Source organism: Schistocerca nitens, chromosome 5 (genome assembly GCF_023898315.1).
Source record: "Schistocerca nitens isolate TAMUIC-IGC-003100 chromosome 5, iqSchNite1.1, whole genome shotgun sequence".
NCBI classification, from domain to species: Eukaryota; Metazoa; Arthropoda; class Insecta; order Orthoptera; family Acrididae; genus Schistocerca; species Schistocerca nitens.
In genome coordinates this window covers 731177572-731202862 of record NC_064618.1, presented here as the reverse complement: position 1 = coordinate 731202862, position 25291 = coordinate 731177572, and the positions used below count along the sequence as shown (strand labels likewise).

Sequence of the window (25291 nt, the reverse complement as noted above, 5' to 3'; positions counted from 1 at the left end):
ACATTGTAGTATTAAAATTGTAAACTTTATATGAGTTTAAAGAACCTTTATATTTCCTAGTGAAGTTTATTACATGTTTTAATTCTGAAACCTTTTATGCACTTTGTGTGCAATAAATGGTGAATGACGATCCAAACCTTGGGGTCCAGTCCTTCCACTAAATACTTACTGGTGATTTTGGGGCACTGAGGTTTCCCCATCAAGCATCACTGACTGGCCTTCTCATTCCCCAAATATAAATACATACAAGCTTAACTTTGAGGGATATCAAATAATAAGATGAAGCCAACAATCCACATATAATGAACAGGTACAATACAGAATTCCAGCTTGTGATTTCAAGAATTTTTGCAGCTGAAGTTCGGTAAGGGTTTGACATCGTGTTGACAAGGTGTCACTTCGCACTTACTGCAGAGAGACATAATTTTAAGCAGCTGCTAAAAATAAAGGTAAGCGCAATTTATATGTACTGCATCTCAAGTTATGAACAACTCTGAGATGATATGCTGAGCCATCTGGTGGCAGCTACTGAGAGAACTATCTGGTGTATATATTGAGTCAACTGCAGATGTACTCTTCTGTCATACATGAAACATCCTATATTACATCCACTGTGTAGCAAAATTAAAGGCTCACTTTTTTGAAACCCCACTAATTGTCTCCCACGGTGATGCATAGATTTGAAGTTTGGCTCAAAGAAAGGTGTCAGCACCCTTCTTCCTCTGTAATAGTGCAAAAGCATGGCACCTTGCAGCACCATTGGCAATGCTTCAAACAGCAAGGTGTCAACAAAAAACTCAGAAGTCCATATGAGTTGTAAGGTGGGTTAGTGTTGTCACACTGGCACCAAATTTCACAAGAATTCTGCCCAATGCCACTGTAGAGATGTCACATGGTGAGAAAGTCATCACAGCCCAACTTCCTCACATTTCACCTCTTCTTTTGATGTCTCTGAGAAGGAGATCAGAATTGCAACACATAGCATTGAACTAATCTGGTTTACCTATGGGTGGCTGACGATAACATTTCAGATACATTGATACTCAGAACCAACACGAAAAGGCCTCAGTGGTTGGCATAAAGGACATCAATGAAACCATGCCTTTCCTTGAGGCATTGATTCACACACATTTTGCAGTCAAAAACAACAGTCTGCAGTGCAGTGAGCAACAGGAAGATGTTCGTGACAACCTTTGACACTGCTGACACCCTTGGATATTTCAACCCTTCTCTAAGGACATTGTGCAGCTGCACCCCCTCTGAATGTGCTCACACCCCTTTGGAACGTAGCCTGACTGCAAGCTTTGCTCTTGTGTACATGCTGGAAGCACTAGGGATTGTTCAAAACCAATCAACAAAATTTGGACATAATCCAAACCAGCAAAGGGTACTTATGCTTTTTCAACACTCCTTTTTCTGCCCTCCTGTGATGTGATCATCTCTCAGTGCAACATTAACATACGAATCAATAAAATGGCATAGGGTTCCTCTAAGACCTCACAGTTCAGTATCACCCTTGGTGCCATCCATGCAACTATGCTGAGCATGTTACAAATGTATATGTCAGAGACCTTGACACCAATTCAGCCTGGTGACTGTTCTAGTGTCTGAAGGTAAGCAAACCCCACCCCTTAAACATGAAGGGGTTGCCTAACCCTCATGAACTAGAGCAGCCATCAGGCAGATTTGGGTGGCACTGATGATGTTACCGAACTGGAGGGGTCTTAGAGGCACCCTCCGCCGTTTTATTCGCGCAAGTGTTAATGTTGCACTCTGACGTGATCGCACTACAAGAGGGCAGAAAAACAGGAGGGTTGAAAAGCATAAGTACCCTTTGCTGCTTCAGATCACATTCAAATTTTGTGGGAATGGTTTTGAATGGTCCCTAGTGGTTCCAACCTGTACACAAGAGCCAAAAATTGCAGTCGCACTGCACTCCATAGGGGTGTGATCACATTCAGTGGGTAAGGAGATGGACAATGTCCTTAGAGAAGGGCTGAAATGTCCAAGGGTGTCAGCAGTGTCAAAGGTTGTGAAGAACATCTTCCTGCTGCATATCCCAAAGTGAAATGTCATTTACGACCACAAACTGTCTGATAATCAATGCCCCAGGGAAAGGGTTGGTTTCATTTATGCCCTTTATGCCACCCTGTGAGGCCTTTTTGTGTTGATGGTGAGCAGCGATGTGTCTGAAATGTTTTCCTCAGCCACCAATATGAAAACTGTGTGATTTCTATGCTGGATGACTAGTTCTGACCTCCATCGCAGGGGCGTCAAAAGAAGTTTGAAATGTGGATAAGAGAGGCTGTGATGACATTCTCATTGTGGTAACATCCATGGTGGCTTTAGGCAAAACTGTGGTAAAATTTGGTGCCAACGTGACATCATTAACCCACCTTACAGCTCACAAGAACTCCCGAGCAGTGGCCCATTTTTTCACCTGTTTCAACATTCTGAAACATCGCGAAGCCCAATGGGATGTCGCAGGGCACCACGCTTTTGCACCATCGTAGAGGAAAGTTGTAGGCACCCTTGAGCCAAACTTCAAACCTGTGCATCACAATGGGAGATAATTAGTGGGGTTTTGAAAAAGTAATCCTTTCATTCTGTTGTGCATCGTAGTTGTGGGCTGTATTTGATTGAAAGGTCATAATAGTACTGGAACAATAATGTCCATGGGACACCTCAATGACCAAGAAACATACTTTGCGATGACATAGCCAGCAAGAAGTACAGCAACTCCCTGCTCCCCCCCCCCCCCTCCTACGGGGAAGGCAGTGGGGGCAAACCAAACTTGCATCCTGCACCGAAAGGAATATTGTTTAGAAACAACTTTAAGAAAGCCAAAACGGGTTAAGGATATTCACTAGTAGTAAATGTAGTAAGAGCTATTTGTTGTGAAATCTCAAACCTGTTTCTCCATTTTTCACTATTCTCCTTGCAGCTGAAAATTCTTAAAGTTTCCAGTAGTGATGTACCTTCAGTTTGTGATTTTTTTTTCTCATGTTAGCAAGTAATATCAAAAACTATGCAAAATGTGAATACAGAAAATATTTGCAGTTATCTGAACATTAATTGCCTGAGTGCAGTTCAATATATACAAATCACTTACAAACTATACTCTCTCCGTTAATTACAAAGTGCTCATAGATAACATTATACAATACTGTTTATCACTACTGTGTTTTATTCATTTTAAAACACAGTTTTTCATTTGGTACGACTTATTTTGTAAGAAATTGTGCTTTGTTTCCTGGTCCCACAAAACTAATATGAGTGGTCCCTCCTCCCCTCCCCCCCCCCTCTTCCCCACCCAGTTTACATCTTGCATATGTTCTTAACAATATGCATAGTGGAGGTAGTAAACATTATAGTGACAGTCCACACAGAAAATACAGAGTGCAGGGCACAGAATACTACTACTCACTTAATTATGCTCATATATGAACCCACCATTACCAAACAAGCAATGTCCATCACAACAAGCATCAAACATTCAATGGTCAAACAGAATTAAACAAATCAACTCTTCTTCATATGCACTTCGCAGTTTTCTTAAAGTATACAAGTTCAGTATTAGAGTTTTGGCATACACACTTAAAAATGTTTTATCTATTTTAGAATTTTATGCAGTAAAATTAAAATGTAGTAGCCTACATACCTCCTTTGCTGCAGAATAGGCCACATTTGAATATGCATATCGATCAATAACCAGCGTAACTCCATTTTGTAATGCAGACTTTATTTTTTGTCTATTAGGAAAGAAATAAACAATATCATGATTACATTTAAAGAATAGATTTCAACTTAAATAACAATCAACAAAAAATGATAGCTCACAAAGCTGGAACAGTGAGATTGTTGCATTCAATATGGTTGTGATGCATGTGAAATGTACACATGTGAAAATGTCGTCAGGCTCTTTCATATGAAATACGTTATACAATTAAATCTTAAATTTTTTCACCCTTGTTTAATCTTCCTTCAGTAATCATCTATTCAATTAATATCCAGAAATTTACAACAATGATTTCTACCCATAGTTCTTCACAATTGTCGAAACTACACAGCTGCATCACCAAATACAGATATCAAACTAGATAGGCAGATGCCACAGATTATCCTAAAGCTCTTACCCTCTTTTGGAACATAGGTTTCTCTAAACAAAAAATGACAGCTGTCAGTGTATAACTGAAGAGTACAATCAGAACCAGATGTGAAGCACATATTCTAACTTGTTTCTTACTTTGGCATTAACAAAGACTGCACCATGAACACACCAGAAACATTACATACTCAAAACATAACCAATGGGCTCCCATTGTCACCTATTATTGCCAATTTGTTCAACAAAGATTTCAAGGAATGCGCCTTAGAGTGCATTGAAACCCAAGAGTTTTTTCATATATTTGGCTTCACGGAAGTGAGAATTTAAATGGAATTTTAGAACATCTGTATTCAATACATCCAAATATTTTATTCATAATGGAGGTGTAGAAGGATGGCTGCTTTCCCTTTCTCTATCTGTTCGTCAGGAGGAAGACTGATGGTACATTGTGACACACACTGTTTATGGAAAGGCAACTCACACTGACTTGTACCTACAGGCTCATAGTTGTCACCATCCGGCTCAATGTGAAGAGGTACTTCATAACTTTGTTCACAGGGCCCAAGTCATCTCAGACCCTGAAACTTTGTTAGATGAGTTAGCCCATCTCGAAGTCAGTTTCGTGAGAATGCTTACAGTGAAAGGCAGACTAAACAAGTGTTGCAAAATCAAACAACTGTTAATTCAGTGAATGATGATAACAATGAGCAGCCACAAAAGTCTACAGCCTTTGGCCTTTCACAGAGAGCATTTTTAACAGGATTGCTTGTATTCTATGGAAATATGATGTGAAATGTGTTTTTCTACCTGCATCTAAAATTAGGGTCCTTATAGGATCCATAAAGGATGATTTTAGTTGTCATACGGTGAATGTCTATCACATTCCTTGCAGTTGTGTCATGCCAATGGGCCAGACCATAGAAGACCAATGTACTGAGCATTAGAGTCATACACACTTACAATGGCCGAGTGAATCTGCTATTGCAGAACATTGCCTTGGCATTGGTCATTTTATGGGCTATAACAAGATGGAGATTCTGACATGCAGTACTCTCACCATTCGGACTAGAATACAACTGAAATGTGCCAAACAGGAGCAACAATCTGGAGTGGTACGAGGAAGTGAGAGGGACAACAGCCTAGAGGGGAAGAGGAATCAGTGCTGCCTAACAGAGTGTGCAGGGGCCAGAGGTAGCACAACAAAGCTGCTAGGCACAGCATCGGGAGGCTTTGAGAGAGACAGATGGATGGCAAAGGTGAGCTGAAAGGAGAGGAGCAGAGAAGGGGAAAAGACCAGTGATTGCACTGGCAGAGAGCAGCACACATTGAGGTTGAGGGGACTTGAACTGGGAGAAAGTGGCAGGACAGAGGGGACAGAATAGTTGGGTAGAGGCTGTAGGGTCAGAATGTTACCAGAGGCTGAGGCCGCAATGATTTGGGGAGTGGGGAATGTGTTGTAAGGATAACTCTCATCAGTGCAGTTTAGAAAAGCTGGTAGCAGAAAGGAGGGTCTAAATGGGTCGGGTTGTGAAGCAGCCGTTGAAAACTAAAATGTTATATTCAGCTGCATGCTGTGTCACAGGGTGGTCAACTTTGCTCTTGGCCCTAGATAGTGGGCAGCTGGTTGGTAGTCATACCAATATGAAAAGCTGAGCAATGTTTACAGCAGAGATTGGTAAATGAAACAGTTGCATTCACAGCATAGGATAATCCTGTGACATGACTGGAACAAGAAGTATTGTGTGTGTGGACTGGGCATGGCTTTCACTTGGTCCTTCTACAGGTACATGACCCCTATGGCAAGGGGTTGGAATTTGTGGTGGCATAGGGATGGACTAGCATATTGTGGAGGTTGGGTGGGTGACAGAACAGCACTTAGGAGAATAATGTATTGCAAGGTTCACAGGTTAAATACTGTTTCTCAATACAAGTTAAATACAGAGTTCTCACAACAGAAATTGACAGTGGAGGGAGTACTATTTACTACACCACACAGTCATAGTTGTTTCAATTTTATTCATAGTATTTTTTATGGATTTTTTGGCACAAATTATATCAACAAACAGCATTGTGCATGTGTTTGGTGGTAGAAATATCAAACAGGTTTTGCTTTAGCTATTTTAGTAGTAATCATAAGTGCTGAAGAAGCAAAACTCATTTGGTTGTTCAATAGCAGGTCAAGGTGGCTCTTCTGGTGAATAGGTTTCTCTTAAGTGTGGTATTTCCACATCAAAGGAATATTTGTGATCAGTGTGCAAACAATCCTGTCCAAAGATAGAGTGTGTTTTCTGTGCTTTCCAGAATCTACAATGCTCCTATAGGCTCAAGCATACAGATATACATGTTTTTCTTATAACAATATAATGAGAAGGAGAGTTGCTACTTACCGTATATCGGAGATGCTGAGTCACAGATAGGCACAACAAAAAGATTCACAATTATAGCTTTTGGCCATTAAGGCCATTGTCAAAAATAGACACACATACGCACATGCACACACACTCACGAAAAACTGCGGCCTCAGGCAATTAAAACTACACTCAGAATATTCCTTCTCATAATATTGTTACATTCAATCCTGGGTTTTTGTGTTTTTCTTATGCAATATAAGGCACATTGTGCAAGTGAACTTATACATTCAGCTTTTATTCCAGGGGATTGTATGTCTTTGTAACTGAAAAATTCTTGCCTATTGTCTCCTGTGATGTAGTAAGCCTCTAAATAACTTTTTCACTTTCAGGACTTCCCTATTCTGATTGCCAATTTGCCAATGAATGGCAAAACATATCTTTTCTTGGCTGGAATTTGAGAAGTTATAAAGTTCTAGATAAAAATCAATTATGGACACAGGAATTAACAGCAGACAATGTACCAAGAAGTAGAATCCATCATGTTAATGGGGAAACAGATGCTCCAAAGCAGGGTTTGAAAGGGTTTATGAATGTGTCCTTCAATAGTGACTTCTAGACTTAGATGTTCACCATCAATCACAGGTCTGTTAATGGATATTTTACAGACTCATGCCACCAAGCAAAAAGTACTTTGAATCAATTTGATATTCTATTTGCACCATTTCAAACATGACATCAGTCCTTTCAATTTTAAGTAAGAATAAACTACTTTGTTTGCCAACACCATTCTGCTATGGCTAAACTTTTTAGCAATGCTACTAGCATCAAGTCTATTTCAGTATTTCTGTGAAACCACAATCTTTGGTGTGGTCACACAACTCTGTGGGGGCTAATTCACCAGTCTTGGGATGGATATGGAATGACCACTTTCAACAGAATACCTCCTGTCCAATTAGGTTATATAAAGACATAACAGATAAACCAGCTTAAAGAGAAAATTATACCATATGATTCCATTGATTTGCTTGGTTATCAAAGGACTCCAACCTGGTAACCACACCCTGAGTCACAGAAAGATGTAACAAAAAGACTACTTAACCAGTAAGTTTTCGGCCAGGACCTTCTTTTGCTATAGACAACATATACAAACACATTCACACAAATACAGTTCGTACACATATGACCACTGTCTCTGGCTTCCAGGTCAGACTATGAGCAACTGCACATGGTGGGAGAAGCAATTTGGGTGGTGGCGTAAGAAGACGGTTTGGGTGGAGGGGGGGCATGGAGAGTACGGTACAGGTGGAGGAGTGTAAAGTGTTGTTTGTTGGAGCATATGGAGAAGAGGTGGAGAGAGGGTAGGGCAGCTACATGCAGTCAGGAGGTTAGATGGAGGGTGGGGTGATGACAGAAAAGGAGAAAAGTAAACAGACAGTGGGTGCACTTGTGAAACAGAAGGCTGTGGAGTGGAAACAGGGAAAGGATAGGTGGGTGAAGGACAATGATGACAGAGAGCTTGTTGATTGTCATGCCCACATAGAACGAAGCACAATGGCTACAGCTTAGCTTATAGATCACATGACTGGTTTCACCTGTAGCCCTGCCTTTGAAGGGGTTGGTGATGCTTGTGATTGGACTGGAGTAGGTGGTGTGGGAGGATGTACGGGAAAGATCTCGCATCTTTGTCTATTACAGGATTATGAGACATGAGGCAAGGGGTTGGGAGCAGGGCTTATGTAGGGATGGGTGAGGATATTGCATAGGTTCAGTGGGCAGCAGCATACCACTGTGGGATGGGTGTGGAAGACAGTAGGTAGTCCTCATTTTAGGGCACGATGAGAGAGAATAGAAACTCTAGCATAGAATGTGACTCAGTTGCTCCAGTCCCGGGTGATACTGAGTCATGAGGGGGTATGCTCCTCTGTGGCCAGACACTGGTACTTTGGGAGGTGGTGGATATCTGGAGATAAGACACAGGAGATCTGTTTCTGTACTAGATTGGGAGGGTAATTACCATCTGTGAAGGCCTTAGTGAGACCCTTGGTATATTTCAAAAGGGACTGCTTGTCACTACAGATGCAATGGTGATGGGTAGCTAGGCTGCATGGAAAGGACTTCTTGGTAGAGAATGGATGGCAGCTGTTAAAGTGGAGGTATTGCTGGTGGTTGGTAGGTTTTATATGAATGGAGATACTGATTTAGCCATCTCTGAGGTGGAGGTCAACATTGAGGAAGGTGGCTTGTTGGGTTGAGTAGGACCACATGAGACGAATGGGAGAGAAGGTGTTGAGGTTCTGGAGGAATGTGGATATAGGGCGTTCCCACCCTCCATCCAGATCAAAAAGATGTCATCAATTAATCAATTAATTTGGGATTCTGGGTGGTTAGGAAGGATTCCTCTAGATGGTCCACAAATAGATTGGCATAAGATGGTGCAATGCAGGTGCCCATTAACATATCCTGGATTTGTTTGTAGGTGATACCTTCAAAGAAGAAGTAACTGTGGATGAGGATGTACTTGGTCATGGTGACTAGTAAGGAGGTTGTAGGCCTGGAATCCTTGGGGCACTGGGAAAGGTATTATTCAATAGCAGCTACGCCATAAGCATTAGGAACATTAGTGTAAGGAGAGGTTGCATCAATAGCCACGAGCAGGGCACTATATGATAAAGGAACACATGGAGAGTCTGTGGAGAAAATGGTTGGTGTCTTTTATGTAGGAGAGGAGTTGTGGGTAATAGGCTCAAGATGTTGGTCTACGAGAGCAGAGATACTCTCATGGGGCATCCTGGGTGGTTGGGTTTATGGACTTTAGGAAGCACGTATACGGTAGAAGCACATGGAGTGGTAGGGGTGAGGAAAGAGAGAGACTCTAGGGAGAAGTTCTGATATAAGCCTAAAGATCTGAGGAGAGACTTGGGATTATGATGGATTTCTGGAATGGTCTCACTGTAGAAGAGTTTTTAGGTGGACCAAACTGACAGTTACTATTTCTTTACTATATGGTGGCCTGCTCGTCACTACAGATCCCAGGGATTCCAAACCGACAACCTCCTTCCTGGTCAGAACGACCAACTAAATCCTTACCCACAATTAGAACTCATTTGATGGCATCACTTACAAACAAATCTGGGGTACAGCAATGGGCACCCTCATGACACTATCCTATGGTAACCTATTCATGGACCATCTACAGGAATCTTTCCTAAACACACAGAATCCCAAACCCCTCACCTGTTTCAGATTCACTGATGACATCTTCATGATCTGGATAGTCCTCCTCAACCCAACAAGCCACATTCCTTGATGTTGAACTCCACCTCAAAGATGGCTATATTAGTACCTCCATCCATGTCAAACCTACCAACCACCAGCAATACCTCCACTTCGACAGTTGCCACCCATTCCATACCAAGAAGTCCCTTCCATACAACCTAGCCCTCCATGGGCACCTCATATGTAGTGACGAGCAGTCCCTCTCGAAATATACCAAAGGTCTCACTGAGGCCTTTACAGACTGTAATTACCCTCCCAGTCTTTTACAGAAACAGATGTCCCGTGCCTTACCTCTCCAGACACCCACCACCTCCCAAAGCCCAGTGTCGGCCACAGAGGAGCATAACTCTCATGACACAGTACCACCCAGGACTGGAGCAACTGAATCACATTCTCTGCCAGTATTTCAACTATCTCTCGTCGTGTCCTGAAATGAGGAACATCCCACCCACTATCCTTCCTACAAAGGTATTCTGCAGCCAACTGAACCTACACTATACCCTCATCCATCCCTACAAAACCCCTGCTCCCAACCCCTTGTCTCAGGGCTCATGTATCTGTAATAGTCCTAGAGGCGAGACCTCTCCCAGGGAGGGAGGGGAAGAGGGACTAATGAGATTTTTGGAGGGGGGAGGGGAAGTTTGGGGAAAAGGTTATATTGGGTTGGGTTGTGCAGGGGGGGGGGGGGGGGGGAGGTGTATGGAAAATGACAGAAGGGGAAAGAAACTACGACAGGAACTAGCAAAGTGTATGCTGAGAGGATTGTGGGAATGGAGGATACACTGGAGGAACAATTCTCACCTCCATCGTTCAGAGGAGATTGTACTAGGTAGTGTGTGTTAACCAAATAACATTGGTGCTGGTGCAGCAAATGCGGTGGGGGACTAGAGTTACCTAAATATGTTGATAACTTTGCCAGAACCATTACAGACTGCTAATATCCTACCCACGTAGTCCGAAAACAGATTGCTTATTACACCAAAGAAACTTGTCACTACTATGAATGAACTAGTCATTGAACAGTATGCTCTTCTTGTCATTGACAGATTCAACTATATCACTCACCAGAGCTTCAACTGCCTCTCATCACACCCTGAAATGAATGATATTCTATCAAAAAGCCTACCTTGATCACCAAAACTAGTATTCCTTCACCCAACCAACCTATGTAATACCCTAGAGTATCCATATTCGGAGGACGACGGTTCAATCCCGCGTCCGGCCATCCTGATTTAGGTTTTCCGTGATTTCCCTAAATCGCTCCAGGCAAATGCCGGGATGGTTCCTTTCAAAGGGCACGGCCGACTTCCTTCCCCATCCTTCCCTAATCCGATGAGACCGATGACCTCGCTGTCTGGTCTCCTTCCCCAACCCAACCAACCAACCTATCCATATTCCAACACTATTCCCTATCTTGCACTATAAATGTCAATCCCCTTGCAAATGCTTCAGGTTTAAGATCTGCACTGTACACTCACTCACTAACTCCTACCGTAATTCAGTGATAGGTATTTCATACTCTACGTGTGAAAACAACATTATATTCTTTGTGTGTCCCATTTACATTGCAGTGTTCCACAAATACAAGGTTTAAGCTACCATAGCCATCTTCCCAATGCTTTCCTCTTGTGTCAATTTCCACATAGCTCCTCCCTTCTTCAAGCCCTACATTACTCCCAACCTCCCCCGCCCCTCTCCCATTCTTTAATGTCGGCTCTTCCAATCCTCCTTTTCCTAACACCATTGACCCCCACTTGCCTCTTCCTTTATCGTGTCTCCTATCACCTCCTAGTCTTATACATCTTCCTCTCTTGCAGAGTTTTATCACCCCCCCCCCCCCTCCTGTCCAACAACTGAAAGTCTGAACAACAACCTCTCAAACAATCAGGGTCACCAGGGCCACAAGTTGAACCATTTTGGTGAGAACAGGCGTGTAACTATAAAAAGAATAACAACATATCTCTGCTGATATATTTTTCCATTTGCTATGTATTGAGCAACTATAGGTGAATGATTGCTTTTCCTCGTCCTTTCTTATTGTTTCCACCTCGAAATTTCCAATTATGTATTACATTTTTTAAAAAGTTGGTTAACCTAAAAACATGGTGAGCCTAGTGAAGGCATAGGCTTGCCTCTGCTTAAGCCTATCACACAGTGTGAAATATTTACAGTATCTTCATCTTTATGAAGCATAATGCAATGCACATATGTGAAAACTAATCCATGACAAGTGAATGCCTCTGGTCATCTCATCCATAAGGTATGAATCAACAATTTCCTGGAAGACATTTTTCATTACTTCTGCAGTGGTATACAGGTGACGAAGTCACTTGGACAAATGTGGCAATGGAAAGTCCTTGATGGAACATAAATAATTTAACGAGTAAAGATAACACCCACTGAACAGTTGAAGTGCTGAGTCCCCCCCCCCCCCCCCCAAAAAAAAAAAAAAAAAAAAAAACGCACACAGGTATATACACTACCTGTACAGCTACAATATACCAACATTGTAACCGCTGACTACATTGTGCAGGGACAATGTAGCTGCACAAGGGTTTTGTGTGTGTGTTTTGTCAGACACCCCTTATTTACAAACCACATTTTATTTCTTTATTTTGCAGATTTACATTTTATATCACACCTGTAGATACTATTAGCCAACGAGCTCAGGCAGTACTGTAAAACACATAGCAAGGAGCAAAATACCAGTTCCTATGCTGGCTGATGTAGCCATTGGACCATCTGGCGTTGCCAGTAGGTGGTGGTGTGTGGCACCGGAACTAGCTGTGAGAAAGGCAGTTACATTAGCGGACAGTATGTAGGAAATCACAGCCATTCTGGTGCGAAGCATGTCATTTTGTTTAATAAATATGTATTAATAAAAGCCACTTTTTCTACTACAGATGTTCCGAGAAGCCTACTGATCATAAGTGCTTTCTTACAACAATATTACAACCTAAGAAAGCAGTAATCAAATGAATAATGTTTAAACACACAAAGTTGTACAAACAGCTACAATGTTTCATGATTTTAAGTACAAGATCTAGACTCCGTGCCATAGTCAGCAGTCTCCAATAGGATGCATTCCAGACTAGTTCTGTTGTAAGACCATGGCCTCGAGAAACTGCTAATTTTAAGTTAATAATTCATATATTGTTTCATTATTATTAGCTTACAGTGTTTATGCAAATAAACGCATCATTAGGGCATCCATGAACATTATTTCAAGTAATACAGCATCCTGCATCATCACTTTACAAGATATAGAATTGCACTTTCCAGAGAATCCAATGGTGCTGATAAAGCTTCTGCGAGGACATCAACTACGAGAGCTTAGCGGCAAAACAGGTAAGAAGAAATGCTATGCGATGACTCGCTAAAGTAATCCAAAGACTAGAACGAAAGTTTCACTCTGCAGCAAGCGTGGGCCAATATGAAACTTCCTGGCAGATTGAAACTGTGTTCCAGACAGCGTAATATTGGTAATTTTCACCTCACAAACATTAGTATACGTTCATTAGTAAACGCCTGACACTTTATCCTTGTCGCTCCTGTACGGCGGTTGTAAATCTCTATGTACATGTATCGATTAATGGTATAAAAAGAATTCTGCTGTTGCAAGACAAATGAGGCCTTGAGTGCTTCATCTTTTACTGTTTCTATTCCATGAAAGGCGGATGCGGACTTGCTGCGTTACGTAATCTGAGTTTTGTAATTTGTGGAAAATGTTCTGTGAATGTGCTAATTGTCTTCTCAATCAGAGAACATATATGCTTATGTAATTAATTATGAGCAGGCACCATCAAGAGGACATCAATATCAAGTATTGCCTGTTATGTGCAAAGCTTTTGTTAATACACATCAGCTATTGTAACTGTAATACAAAAAGGTACATAGCGTTAAAAAACATGTGTTGTATATGAAGTGTGTTTATTTAGACAAATTATCCATAAGTATCTCCATCTCCTCATTACTCGAATGTTAATCATTTTATATCAGTTTATCTCCAGAACTTACGATCACGTTGATGGATGGAACGCAGCATTGAGGCAGGAGGAACATTATCGTTTTCCTATCATTTCTGAATCAATCCTTTTTAATTGTGTAACACTGTTTTCCTTTTAAAGTCAGTATATCTTTTGGTCCCTTAGTGTCGATACGGGTATGAGTGCATCGCGGTCGTGAACACGTGCGGAAAAGATAATGTTGCTTCCTACCAATATCAAATAAATTAATCTGTTGTTCTATGTCCAAAGAATGTCTGGTATTTAAAAAATATTTATCAGGTGAAATAATCATTACAGTGATTTGTTACGATAAGACACTACAATCAATCTCTAATTCTGTTGCCAAGTTACACACAAAATTTCGTTATATCTTCAACACTATATTTTTTATAACACTACAACAGACACTTGAACTTTCCCTTTCACAGGCACATGGTCTACTGACTGAGCTACCTAAGCACGACTCATGGCCCATCCTCACAGCTTTACTTCTGCCAGTACCCCGTCTCCTACACTCCAAACTTCACAGAAGCTCTCCTGCATACCTTGCAGAACCAGCACTCCTGGAAGAAAGGATAAAGCGGAGGCATGGCTTAGCCACAGCCTGGGGGATGTTTCCAGAATGAAATTTTCACTGTACAGCGGAGTGTGCACCGACATGAAACTTCCTGTGTGCCGGTCTGAGGCTCGAACTCGGGACCTTTGCCATTCAGGGGCTAGTGCTCTATAGACTGAGCTACCCAAGCATGATTCATGACTCATCCTCACTGCTTTAATTCTGCCAGTAGCCGACTCCTACATTCCAAACTACACAGAAGCTCTCCTGCATACTTTGCAGAACTAGCTAGGCTAAGGTCCTGAGTTCATGTCTCAGTCCGGCACACAGTTTTAATCTGACAGGAACTTTCATATCAGCACACACTCTGCCACACAGTGAAAATTTATTTCTGGAAACATCCCCAGGGCTGAGGTTAAGCCATGTCTACGCTATATCCTTCCTTCCAGGAGTGCTAGTTCTGTAAGTTATGCAGGAGAGCTTCTGTGAAATTTGGAATGTAGGAGACAATATACTGGCGGAATTAAAGCTGCGAGGATGGGTAGCAAGTCGTGCTTGGACAGCTCAGTCGGTACAGCATTTGTCTGCAAAAGGTGAAGGTCCCGAGTTCCAGTCTCGGTCCGGCACACAGTTTAAATCTGCCAGGAAGTTTCAATCTCAGCACTGGCTATCTTAACCTCTGTAAATCTCAGATGGAAAAGCACGGCCAGTCATACTGTATGCCTCTTATACCATCTTCTACGGACTCACAAACTTCACTGAGACACTTCAGGAGGTTCAGTTAAGGTGTGTGTGTGTGTGTGTGTGTGTGTGTGTGTGTGTGTCAGCTAGCCTTGTTTGGGTGCCTATTGACAATTCTGTATTTTAACTGTTCACTGAGTCATTAATTATATGCCTTAAATTATTAATTTGGACTAGGACTAACATTATCAAAAGGTTGATGTTATCATACAATGATGTATACAAGGTGTCTCACCTAACTCTGCCTCCTCAAATACCTCTGGAACAACAATAGAAATTCAAAAATGGTTTTCACCAGCATGAACGTACAACAGGGGCTTAGGAAACTAAATACTATTCAAAATTTTAAAATGTAAACAAATACTATTCGAAATTTTAAAATGTAAACAAATACTATTTTCTACAAAAACTTGTATATTTTTAAATGGAAACTACCTATTATTTCATATGCAATCAATAGCATGAAAAATCACAAATATAATGGAGTTGGTTGCATCACAATACGTCAATTACCTCCCGAGAAATTGTGAAGCAAAGCTGACACTTCAAATAAATGAAGTGCACATCCTGAGATTCAAGCGTGCACCTCATGCTGCCTGTGTCAGAGGCTCACGCAATGGGAAGGTAAGCACAATCCACAAAAATAAACAAGTAACACGTCCAATGCAAAGTTACATTTTTCAAATTGTAAATGTATGCTTATTCTAGCGAAATGACAACTAGATCTATAATTAGAGCTAACACACTTGAATTCACTTTGCTAAAGACATTTACTAGTGCCCTGTCACCCACAGAAGCTGTATTGTTGTGCATTACATCCAGCATAGAAAATACACCCACGTCTTGACCAATGAAACTGTGTTCGAAGTGCCCTCTGTTTGCATCAACACTCATTTGCAGACAGGTAACGAGAGAGTGTTGCACAGATTCTAGAGTTGCTATAGATACTGCTGCACATGCCACAGTAATACAATGTTGCATATCCTGTACTGTCATTGCGGGTTCTAGATACACTCTGTCTCTCACTGCGCCCCAGAGAAAGATGCATGCATAGCACTGTAATTTCAGCTCTCTGAAACTGCAGACGTGTGTGCAAGTTGCGCTTGCGTGAGTGTGTGTGTGCGCGTGTGTGTATGTGTGTGTCTACTGCTGACAAAGGCCTTAATGGCCAAAAGCTATGATTGTGTGAATCTTTTTATTGTGCCTATCGTGACTCAGCATCTCCGCTACATGGTAACTAGCAACTTTCCTTCTCTCGTATTGTTACATTCCATCCTGGATTTTCCATTGTTGGCCTTACAATACAGTTAGCAATGACACCACACCAAACACTGACGCTCCCACTGTCGTTAATGAGCAACCTGGCGAATCCAGTGGTGATTTTGCATGGACCAGTAGTGCATGTTCCACAGATTGACATTACCATGATTTGTAAATGAAGCCTCATATATAAACAACGTATTGCTTAGGAATAATGGATTACCTTGCAACTGCTGAAGTGCAAAACCACAGAATGCACTGTGGGATTCAAAGTCATTCCTGTACAGTTCTTGGTGCAGCGAGATATGGAACGGATGAAACTGATGCTGATGCAAGATTCTGCACACATTACTGCGGCTTATTCCTACACCTCGTGCAATTTCTTGTACACCCACCTGAGGATTGTGTGCTACAGCAACGAGAACAGCAATTTTGTTTCCACTGCCAGTCACTGGTGTTGTACATCGACGTTTTGTGGGAGCCCAGCTTCCTGTTTCCGTGAATGTCTTGCAGATGTTGCCAATGGTTCGAGTGACTGACACTGCCGATCTGGGTAGCATTCAGCATACAGTGTCACAGCTGCAGTTTCATTTCTGTGTCATTCGCCATAAATTAAAATAATATCTAGTTTTTCTTCATTACTGAAGGCCAGCATATCGACTAGATGACGGCAAATGTAACAAGCCCCAAGAAAACAGGTTTTAATGTTGCAACGTATGTGAATTATGTTACAGAAAGAGAGCAGTTCAGCAGATGAGATTAGGAGACACTTGTACACTGAAGATAGAGCGTGCCGTGGTGATACTGGTATGTTTACGGCAGGATACAGGTGGCAGTGCAGGCAACCCCTGCTCTGAACAGAGTACTACATGCGATGCATTATGTCAGAAACTTTGACGCCATTGCTATCCTTTACAAGCCACATATTTCAGAACTTATGAGGTTTAGAAATGTGAAACCAAGTGTGTTACCACTAATTGCACCTCTAGTTGTCATTTCGCAACAATAAACATTATGCACAGGATATCCATCATTCTGATACTGCATTATTTGACACATTATAAGCGGTAGACCGGTTCGAGTAAGGTAGAGCTCAAGAGGGGGCTAAACTATCCCCCTTTAGGAGTGCCATCAATGAAATATGGGCCAATGACATGTTGTCATACAATACCACACAATACAGTAACACTCCACTGACATAGTACGTCAATCACATCACGATTACCAGCAGCGTCAGGTGCGCGCTTGAGTCTTAGGACGTGTGCTAGTTGTGCGCTTCATTTATTTCAAGCGTCAACGACGCTTAGCAATTATTTGGAATGTAATTGACGTACTGTGATGCAACCAATGCCATTATTTTTGTGATTCTTCATGCTACTGATTGCATACGAAATAACAGGGCGATGTCCATTTAAAAATACATCAGTTTTTGTTGAAAATAGTATGTTTACATTTTAAAATTTCGCATAGTATTTGGTTTCCTAAGCCCCTGCCATACGTTCATGCTGGTGAAAACTGGTTTTGAATATCTACTGTTGTTCCAGAGATATCTGAGATGGCAGAGTTATGTGAGACACCCTGTATATGCAGACAAGTAACAAATGAAAATTTGCACCTAGGCTGGGATTCAAACATGGGTCTCCTGCTCACTAAGCATATGTGCTAGGCAGATTTGCTAACCACTATGCCACCCTGGACAGTGGCTTTGCACAACTGCATGGACTACCCTAGCACGCCTCCCTCCTCAATCCAAAGTCCCACTCACACTTCAGTCTTTTTGGCATTCTGTCCTAAACTTTAACAGCATTGCAGAGGCGTCACTTCAGTCCAGATACATACATCACTGATGTTTGAAACTTGAAAAAGTCTCTGGAACCAGATAGTTTCACTTAACTGAAAGCCCCTATGCTTGAGTTTCAAGCAGGATCCCCAATTTTGTTCACTGCAGACGTGCTATTCCAACACAGTTGGAGAGCCTCTGCAACATCTACCTGCCTAATGAACAGGAAACACCAGTTCAAATCCCCGCCTTGGTACAAATTCCTATTCATCATTTTAGTCTGCATATACAGGGTGTTACAAAAAGGTATGGCCAAACTTTCAGGAAACATTCCTCACACAGAAATAAAGAAAAGATGTTATGTGGACATGTGTCCGGAAACGCTTAATTTCTATGTTAGAGCTCATTTTAGTTTCTTCCACCTATGCTCAATGGAGCACGTTATCATGATTTCATACGGGATACTCTACCTGCGCTGCTAGAACATGTGCCTTTACAAGTACGACACAACATGTGGTTCATGCACGATGGAGCTCCTGCACATTTCAGTCGAAGTGTTCGTACGCTTCTCAACAACAGATTCGGTGACCGATGGTTTGGTAGAGGCGGCCCAATTGCATGGCCTCCACGCTCTCCTGACCTCAACCCTCTTGACTTTCATTTATGGGGGCATTTGAAAGCTTTTGTCTACGCAACCCTGGTACCAAATGTAGAGGCTCTTCGTGCTCGTATTGTGGACGGCTGTGATACAATACGCCATTCTTCAGGGCTGCATCAGCGCATCAGGGATTCCATGCGACGGAGGGTGGATGCATGTATCATCGCTAACGGAGGACATTTTGAACATTTCCTGTAACTAAGTGTTTGAAGTCACACTGGTACGTTCTGTTGTGGTGTGTTTCCATGTGATTTGAAGAGAAGTAATAAAATGAGCTCTAACATGGAAAGTAAGCATTTCCAGACACATGTCCACATAACATATTTTCTTTCTTTGTGTGTGAGAAATGTTTCCTGAAAGTTTGGCCATACCTTTTGTAACACCCTGTATACGTCACCAATGTTTGAGACTTGAAAAGGTCTCTGGATCCAGATAGTTTCATTTACCATACAATACTTAATGATAAATACCAGAGACTTGTTTACCAAATCTATTAACTATTTTCTGCAAAAAACGGGGTGACACACTTGTGTCATCACTTGACTGTGTGATATGTCTGAAGGGATTAACAAAGTTGCATACTTTGAAAGGTTGTATTAAGATCTCTCACTATCTGCAGAGCCAACAATAAACCTGAAACACAGAGGCAGCATTAACTATAGTAGCATATCCACTTCACATATTTTGCTGTTACTGGTATTCTTTTGGATGAAAAGCACATCATATTGCTCAGCTTGGTACACATTTATCAGAAGAATGCTCCGAGAGGTTTGGGGGAGAGTAGGGAAACAGACCTCCTCTCACTCCCTTCCACTACTGTTTCCCATAGTTTTCCACAGTCCGCTTTACTGGCTGTGCAAAAAATACTTCGCTATAAGTTTTGCATTGTGTTTCATTGTCCAGCATGTACGGTTTCCCATATTCTTTAATTTTTTTTACTGACAGCACTGGTGCAAAAGGGGAAAATCTAATGTAATTTGCATGTAGCCATCACGTACCTATTGTAAGCAAGTAACAGATAAGAAAATCCTACAACATCTATGTTTTAAATGAATATAATGAAAAGTGTAACATGAAAAAATGCATTCAGTAGTTGCATACACAGTATCACTATTGATGACCTATTTACAGACACAAAAATGAGGAAGTTGACCAACATTATTCCAAAGTATCAGTACACTGAAAATGTGAGATGCTTACATATATTTGCATCACTCAAACTTCATCAAGTCAGTCAGATACAATGTTAATCTAACTACATTCACAAAAAAATGCAGTATTCTGTTCCAGACTGTGTCACAATGCACACCTAACTTGCTGCCTCATTTCTGTTAAGCACATCCTTCTCAGCAAAGTAGTTCAATGTACCCTCTTCCCTGCATGAAAAATAATTTGCAGGATGTGTTCTTAATTGGCCTCTATCTTCTGAGCTCATAAATATTTATAAACGACAAAAAATAACTCACTTTATATGAAGAGGATAGGTTATCATATAATTGGATAGATTTAAAAAAATCTACTCACCAACCTCTATGGCTATGCCCATTCATCCTAACTGGTAACTTCACATGTATACTGATGCAGAGCATGTTCTACAACATGGAAGTTGTGACATTGATGCCTGTTTCACCACACATATGGATTCTTCCCCCAGACACCAGTTTCTCAGAATTCTGCACATTGGAACTGGTGTTACATGCCCTTGGACCTTGTCACCCACCTGGCCTTCCTTAATTTACATTAATTTCTCCAGCCTCAGCATTTCTTCTCAGTAATTATTCCTTTCTTCACTCCATGTTAGTTTTCTATATCTCCCCCCCCCCCCTCTACCACATACAATACACTTACCTTTCCACTCTTATTAACTAATGCATGATGTTTTGGCAGTAATCTCTGTCTTGCATATTACCCTATCTTCTATCCTTAAGCTCTCAGGTTTTCAAATCTCATCTGTTGCAGTCCCACCAATCTGTCTTTTCTTGTCATCCCAACCAGTAAGCCCCCTTACCCAGAGCTAGGGGTGACTTTTCCATCTCCTACACCTCATCAGATGTTTTCCTTCATCCTTTATCCCTCTTCCTTCCCCTTCAACAGTTCTGATAGAAGAATGAGCCAAGAGCTTTGAAAGCTTGCAAATTTAAATACCTTTATATGCATGTTCTCCTGCTGCCACTTAGTGACCAGATTTTTTATCTATCCAATTAAATTGTATTTTTAAGTATTAATTATTATTATTATTATTATTATTATTATTATTGAAAAGGACAGATTGTTACTCACCATATACAGGAGACATTGAGTCGCAGACAGGCACAATGGAAAGACCGCTATACAATTTAGCTTTTGGCCAGAAAGTATTTTTTTGCAGTAGAAAACACACTATCACTGAAACAAAGCACAACTCACGCACACTTACTCACAAGACCACTGTCTCGGCGTGGCCACGGTGGCCAGAGACTGTGGTTGTGTGTGTGAGTTGTGCTTGTGGGAATGTGTGTGTCTTTTCTACTTCAGAATGCCTTTTGGTGAAAGCTAAAATGAACAGCAGTCTTTTCATTGTGTCTGTCTGAGACTCCATGTCCTCTCTATATGGAGAATACCAATATCTCCTTTTCATAATATTGTTGTTATTCCATCGTGGACTTTCCATTGCTTAAAAGTAACTCACTCATTTTCCCATATATTTGCAGCAAATGTAAGGTGTATGGTCCTGTCTGGGAGTTCTTCCTCCTTTTTCAGGTATGAGTCAATCACTTTACCAATTGCGGTCGACCGATCTACGGACAGATAAAATGATATCTCATTATATTTACAGATTACAGAAGTGACATATTCTGACCTTTCTTCTTCTCCTTTCAAATTGTTATTGAGTGTGTCTAAAAAAATATTCATTTATAAATACAACTGAATTGTGCAGCTGGTTCAATAAAGAAAGTAATACAAAAATGCTGTGATAAAAAATTTATGCTGTGTATCCAGTAAACTATCAGTTACAATATCCCCCTCCCCTACCTTTTACACACACACACACACAACTTTGCTTCTGCAAGATTAGCAGAGGAACCTCTTTCAGCCTGGAGTGGTAATGGAATGGAATGATAATATTGGCTGGGAGATACACATAATATGATGGTCTTCTCTTGTCAGTAGAGGTTGTTTATAGTCCCATTATAAGCATAAATGAGCAATTAAAAATTCCCATCTTAGTGTAGTATTGACTGTGGTTACATTTACAAGGAATACATTGCAGTACAGTGAGGAGCAGACAGTAACTAACAAAACATATCTTGTGTTCTTGTGTAACAATTGGTCCCACATCAAGAAGTAAACATGGAAACTCGAAAAGTAGCAAATGTGTTTGGCAGCTGTAATTTTTCAATAAAAATGGCTAGGCAACTTCTGGAGTTGGGACATACATGGTAATCATCTGGAACAGAATAACAGACCACTCACAACAACAGATGAAATTTCAAATCTACAAATGTAACTGAACAACACTAATGAGAGATCTGTCAAAAAGTCAAAGCTAATTAGATGGAAAAAAATAGTTAACTGAATGAAAAGGAAAATCACATTCATAACTTTTGCCAAATTGACAATGAGACAAATAGGGGGCAACCAGTATTTACTTTCAGGCATGCAACTATTATACTCATAGAAACACACAAAAACAAAACAGTACTCTTAGTGTCAGGATCATAATTTCCTCATTTGTCTCATTTGTCAACACAAATGAGAAAACCTAACTTGTTTCTGATGTCATGTACGGTAATGTAATGAAGTGTTGTAGAGTAATGTAGTTCAGAATTATAAATTACAAAATCTGTGAAGCAAAAAGGTAGCATAGTACAGAAGACCAGTAGCATGTGCATTCTGGATTTTCTACAAACATAAATCCAGGTGCCAGATGGCCACTGCATAATATGTAGTCTTTTCCTTTTCTTAAATTGTTATTTTCTTATGTATATCTAAAAACAAAGATGATGTGACTTACCGGACGAAAGCACTGGCAGGTCGATAGACACACAAACAAACACAAACACACACACACAAAATTCAAGCTTTCGCAACAAACTGTTGCCTCATCAGGAAAGAGGGAAGGAGAGGGAAAGACGAAAGGATGTGGGTTTTAAGGGAGAGGGTAAGGAGTCATTCCAATCCCGGGAGCAGAAGGACTTACCTTAGGGGGAAAAAGGACGGGTATACACTCGCACACACACACATATCCATCCACACATATACAGACACAAGCAGACATATTTGGTCTTTAAATATGTCTGCTTGTGTCTGTATGTGTGTGGATGGATATGTGTGTGTGTGTGCGAGTGTATACCTGTCCTTTTTCCCCCTAAGGTAAGTCCTTCTGCTCCCGGGATTGGAATGACTCCTTACCCTCTCCCTTAAAACCCACATCCTTTCGTCTTTCCCTCTCCTTCCCTCTTTCCTGATGAGGCAACAGTTTGTTGCGAAAGCTTGAATTTTGTGTGTGTGTGTTTGTGTTTGTTTGTGTGTCTATCGACCTGCCAGCACTTTCGTCCGGTAAGTCACATCATCTTTGTTTTTAGATATATTTTTCCCACGTGGAATGTTTCCCTCTATTATATTTTCTTATGTACATATTTTAAGTAGATTTTTTTCCCTGAAACATCATACTGCTTAGTTATGCTAACACACATGAAATTATTTTAAAATATTCCACCTTATATTCATGTCAATTCATGTGCAGCATCCACTCCTCAAACCACTCACCAACTATTTCCACTTTTCCTCACTGAAGGGAGTATCTGTCGCCTGAAGAGGTAGGCATGCTGTTGTTAATAATTTAACACTACACAAGACCGCTCACCAAATAGCAGAAACACTGAGTCATCAGAAGCATTGAGTCATCGACAGGCACACAAAAATGAGGAAGAAAACTTGCTAGCTTTTAGAATAAATCCTTTGTCGAGCTACAGCACATGCACCTGCATGTGCGCACATACACGGACATGCACACACGCACTTGTGTGTCAAGTCGGTACGATGTAGGTGTGTGTGGGGGGGGGAGGAGGGGAGGGGGGTGCACGCACGCCGAGTCAACGCTTTTTGCTATTTGGTGAGTGGTCTCCTTTACCCCTAATTTACTTACATTCTACCAGAACTTTCCTACAAATGTATACTGTTGTTACCTTGTTTTGTGTTTTTATCAGCTGTGTTTTTATCAGCTGTGAATTGGAAAATAACTGCTGTGAAGTATAGAACACAGACAAAAAGGCCATTGGGAATGGGATGGAATGAAGGGAAGGGAAAATAAAATAAAATAAAATAAAATAAAAAACAAAGACTGGGGTTTAATGTCCCATTGATGATGCACTAGTCAAACCAAGTTCAGCAAGAATGGTATAGGGAATTGGCTGGGGTCTTCTAAAATGAACCATCTTGGAAATCCCCTTCAGGGACCTTGAGAAACCAAGTCAAACTGAAAACTGAATACCTGGACTTGGATTTGACTGATGCTTCTCCTGAATATAAATACACAGCATTAATCATTTGCACAATCTAACTCCGCGAGGCAAAAAACACACACACACACACACACACACACACACACACACACACACACACAGAGAGAGAGAGAGAGAGAGAGAGAGAGAGAGAGAGAGAGAGATGTAATTTTACATAATTTCTAGCTTTTTACGTATGCCCACCATTATGAAGCCTTTTGTAAGAATAAATGCTAACCGCCATGTCTTGATAGGAAAGAGTACCTATCACATTCTGTGATACAAAGCTATACCTACTGCAGGTTGCTTTAGTAACTGAGCTATTCCCTTACTGAAAGCTCTTGAGTTTTGTAAGTGGGATTAATTAATTCATGCAATGTGTTCCATAAACCCCATCATGAAGCCTTCAGGGATGTGGAAAGAATCAAATTATACATTAACAGGTAGAAGCAGCCATTGCAGGATGCTTCTGTACAGTACATTAACAACACATTATGACTTGTGCTAAATCTAATCACACTGATAATTAAAGAAATACCTTCTAGATTACTTTATAAACTTGTAGATTTATATTATGAGAAAAATGGGAGGTCTGAAAGAAGCCAATGCCCCTTGTCTTATAACATCTAGCAGCTATAAGTAATTTTGTTTGTTTGAAATTGCATAACATTAGGCTTTGTAACAATGATGGTTAAACTGTTTGCTACGAACCATTTGTACACTCATTTTATTATTCTCGGAAATTGACCTGCTATGAATGTGAAAGAGCCCTTTATTGGTATACTAGAGTCACCAGGAAAACATTATAGTTTTTAAAGAGGCCTCCAATGCCTCAGGTAAATCATTTAAGTAGATCGGGACATTAGAAAGCACTAGAAAATTCTTTAAGTGTGGATGTATACCAAAAATGACAGGTTTATTTGTGGAGAAAGGGAAACAAAATTAGTTTTTGGTTCATTTTCTGGTCTGGAAATGTTCACAGTTCTCTTTCTGTCTACAACTTGTCAGCTCACTATCACTCGGCTATGAAATCATAATTGCTTTCCACTCTATAGTGCCAACACATACAGT

At 40.9% G+C, this 25291-nt stretch overlaps 1 protein-coding gene across 6 annotated transcripts in view; it reads right to left on the bottom strand.

The window, feature by feature from the left end:
* Window positions 1-25291, bottom strand: part of LOC126259425 (thymidylate kinase) — a 63935-nt gene that overhangs the window by 18879 nt on the left and 19765 nt on the right. For all 6 annotated transcript variants that reach the window (XM_049956219.1, XM_049956220.1, XM_049956222.1 and 3 more), the window contains 2 exons: window positions 21406-21514; window positions 3662-3752 (listed from right to left, as the gene is read on the bottom strand). In XM_049956219.1, the coding sequence (XP_049812176.1) occupies window positions 3662-3752; window positions 21406-21514 (200 nt within the window). The remainder of the gene's footprint in view (window positions 1-3661; window positions 3753-21405; window positions 21515-25291) is intronic.